Source organism: Borostomias antarcticus, assembly GCF_949987555.1.
Source record: "Borostomias antarcticus genome assembly, chromosome: 11".
NCBI lineage: Eukaryota > Metazoa > Chordata > Actinopteri > Stomiiformes > Stomiidae > Borostomias > Borostomias antarcticus.
Window position 1 is genome coordinate 6,304,868 of NC_140244.1, and position 1,640 is coordinate 6,306,507.

General features: G+C 54.5%; 1 protein-coding gene across 1 annotated transcript; it reads right to left on the reverse strand.

Moving 5' to 3' along the window:
* Nucleotides 1-439: 439 nt before the first annotated feature.
* On the reverse strand, nt 440-1,408 carry LOC311315164 (fibronectin type III domain-containing protein 11-like; the record flags this gene model as incomplete). Its single annotated transcript, XM_084445765.1, has 1 exon — nt 440-1,408. The coding sequence occupies one exon, from the start codon at nt 1,406-1,408 to the stop codon at nt 440-442; it is 969 nt and encodes a 322-aa protein (XP_084301891.1).
* Nucleotides 1,409-1,640: the final 232 nt, after the last annotated feature.

The window sequence follows — 1,640 nt, forward strand, 5'->3', positions numbered from 1 at the left end:
AACCTAAAATATAGACCATGATCGCTTTTTTGTGATAGTTTCACCTCTTGTGATGTTCTGGTCTTTGAGTGGTAGAAACACTCGCCTTGTTGAAAGAAGAGCCAGATCAAACTAATGACAGTGGGAAAGGCGAGCGTGCGTTCAGGTGAAGGGGAGTGAGATTCTGCCGGGGGAGTGAGATTCTCCACAACACCGGCCATGCCAACCAACAATTACAAAAAAAAACAGAAAGTAATGATGTTTGCATGTCAGTCCCAGTTCTCAAGGTCAAGGATTTACAGTATGTTCTGTGTTCTGCTAAATTGAAGCACCTTGCTCAAAAATCTCAACCAAATCTTTTATTAGAGAGATAGAAAATGTAAAATGTTTTTTTTTCCCATAGTGCTTTGCGTCCGTCCACTGTCCATCCACACTACCAGAGATACAGCCTCCTCTTCTTCTACTGGCTACCCATCATGCTCCCTGGGTACGCCGGCGCCGTCTGCAGCACCATACTCTCGTTCCAGGAGCCGTACACCAGGTAGCACGTGTCCGCCCGCTTGACCGTGAACTCGTAGTGTCGTTCGGGCAGCAGGTTGTTGATATGGACGCAGTAGGCGGAGCACGTGACCTTTCCCACCTGGCTGCCCTCGTCTGCGTTGGCGGGCTGGACGAGCCGGTGGCTGACCTCAAAGTACTCCCCCGCCTCCTGCTGCTCCGACCCGGCGATGTACCAGTGCAGCCAGGTGTAGCTCGCCAGCGCCTCCGACCGCGACTTGTCAAAGAGCACGGGCATCTTGACGTTGAGGAACAGCCGGATCCGGGGCACCATGGCGCTGTCTATGTTGGAGATGAGCGTGTGCTTGGCGTGCAGCGGGCCCAGCGGCAGCGTGGTGTCGAAGTCCACCAGATACTGGGTCAGCTGCTCCACCTGGTGGCGCAACGAGGCGTCGTCCTGGACCGAGCTGGCCGAGCCGCACGGGTTGTGGACGGCCTGCAGGTGGGCGCGGTCTCGGAGGATCTGCTCATACAGCTCCTCCAGGAGGCACAGCAGGATCTTCACCTGGCTGTTGGCCAGCTTCTTCATGCGCTGGAACTTCAAGGGGTCGATGAGCTGGAGGATGGTGGAGTGGGACAGGGCGTACTGGGGGGTCAGTGACGCGTCCTGGTGGACCTCCATGTAGTAGGAGCACTTCCGCAGGATGTCCAGCCGGTCCTTGCGGGCCTCCAGGTGGGCGGGGCTGAGCTTGGTGGAGAGCAGCTGGAGGATGTGGTGGCGCAGCGCCATGCTGGAGCTGCCGGGGTCACTGGCGGACGTCTGGGGGTCACTTCCTGTCGGGCCGCTGGCGTCGCCGCCGTGGCGCATCTTTGTGGGACTGCGCTGCTCGCTGATGTCATCGCTCGGGGGCGTCACCTTCATTCTTTTCATGTCTAGTGCAACAACAAACAAAAAAAGGTAAGAATCCAACCAAGGGCAGTTCAGCGTGTAGTATCGCTTTTAGACACATATGTCTATTTGAATACTGTAGGTTATTAGTCACAATGAGCTGCTTGACTAATATTAGTATCCGTATCACTGACAACAAATAACATTATGGGAGACATCAATTTCTGTTCACTAAAATAAAACCAGCTGTAAAAGTGCAACCAGTGTTTAACGT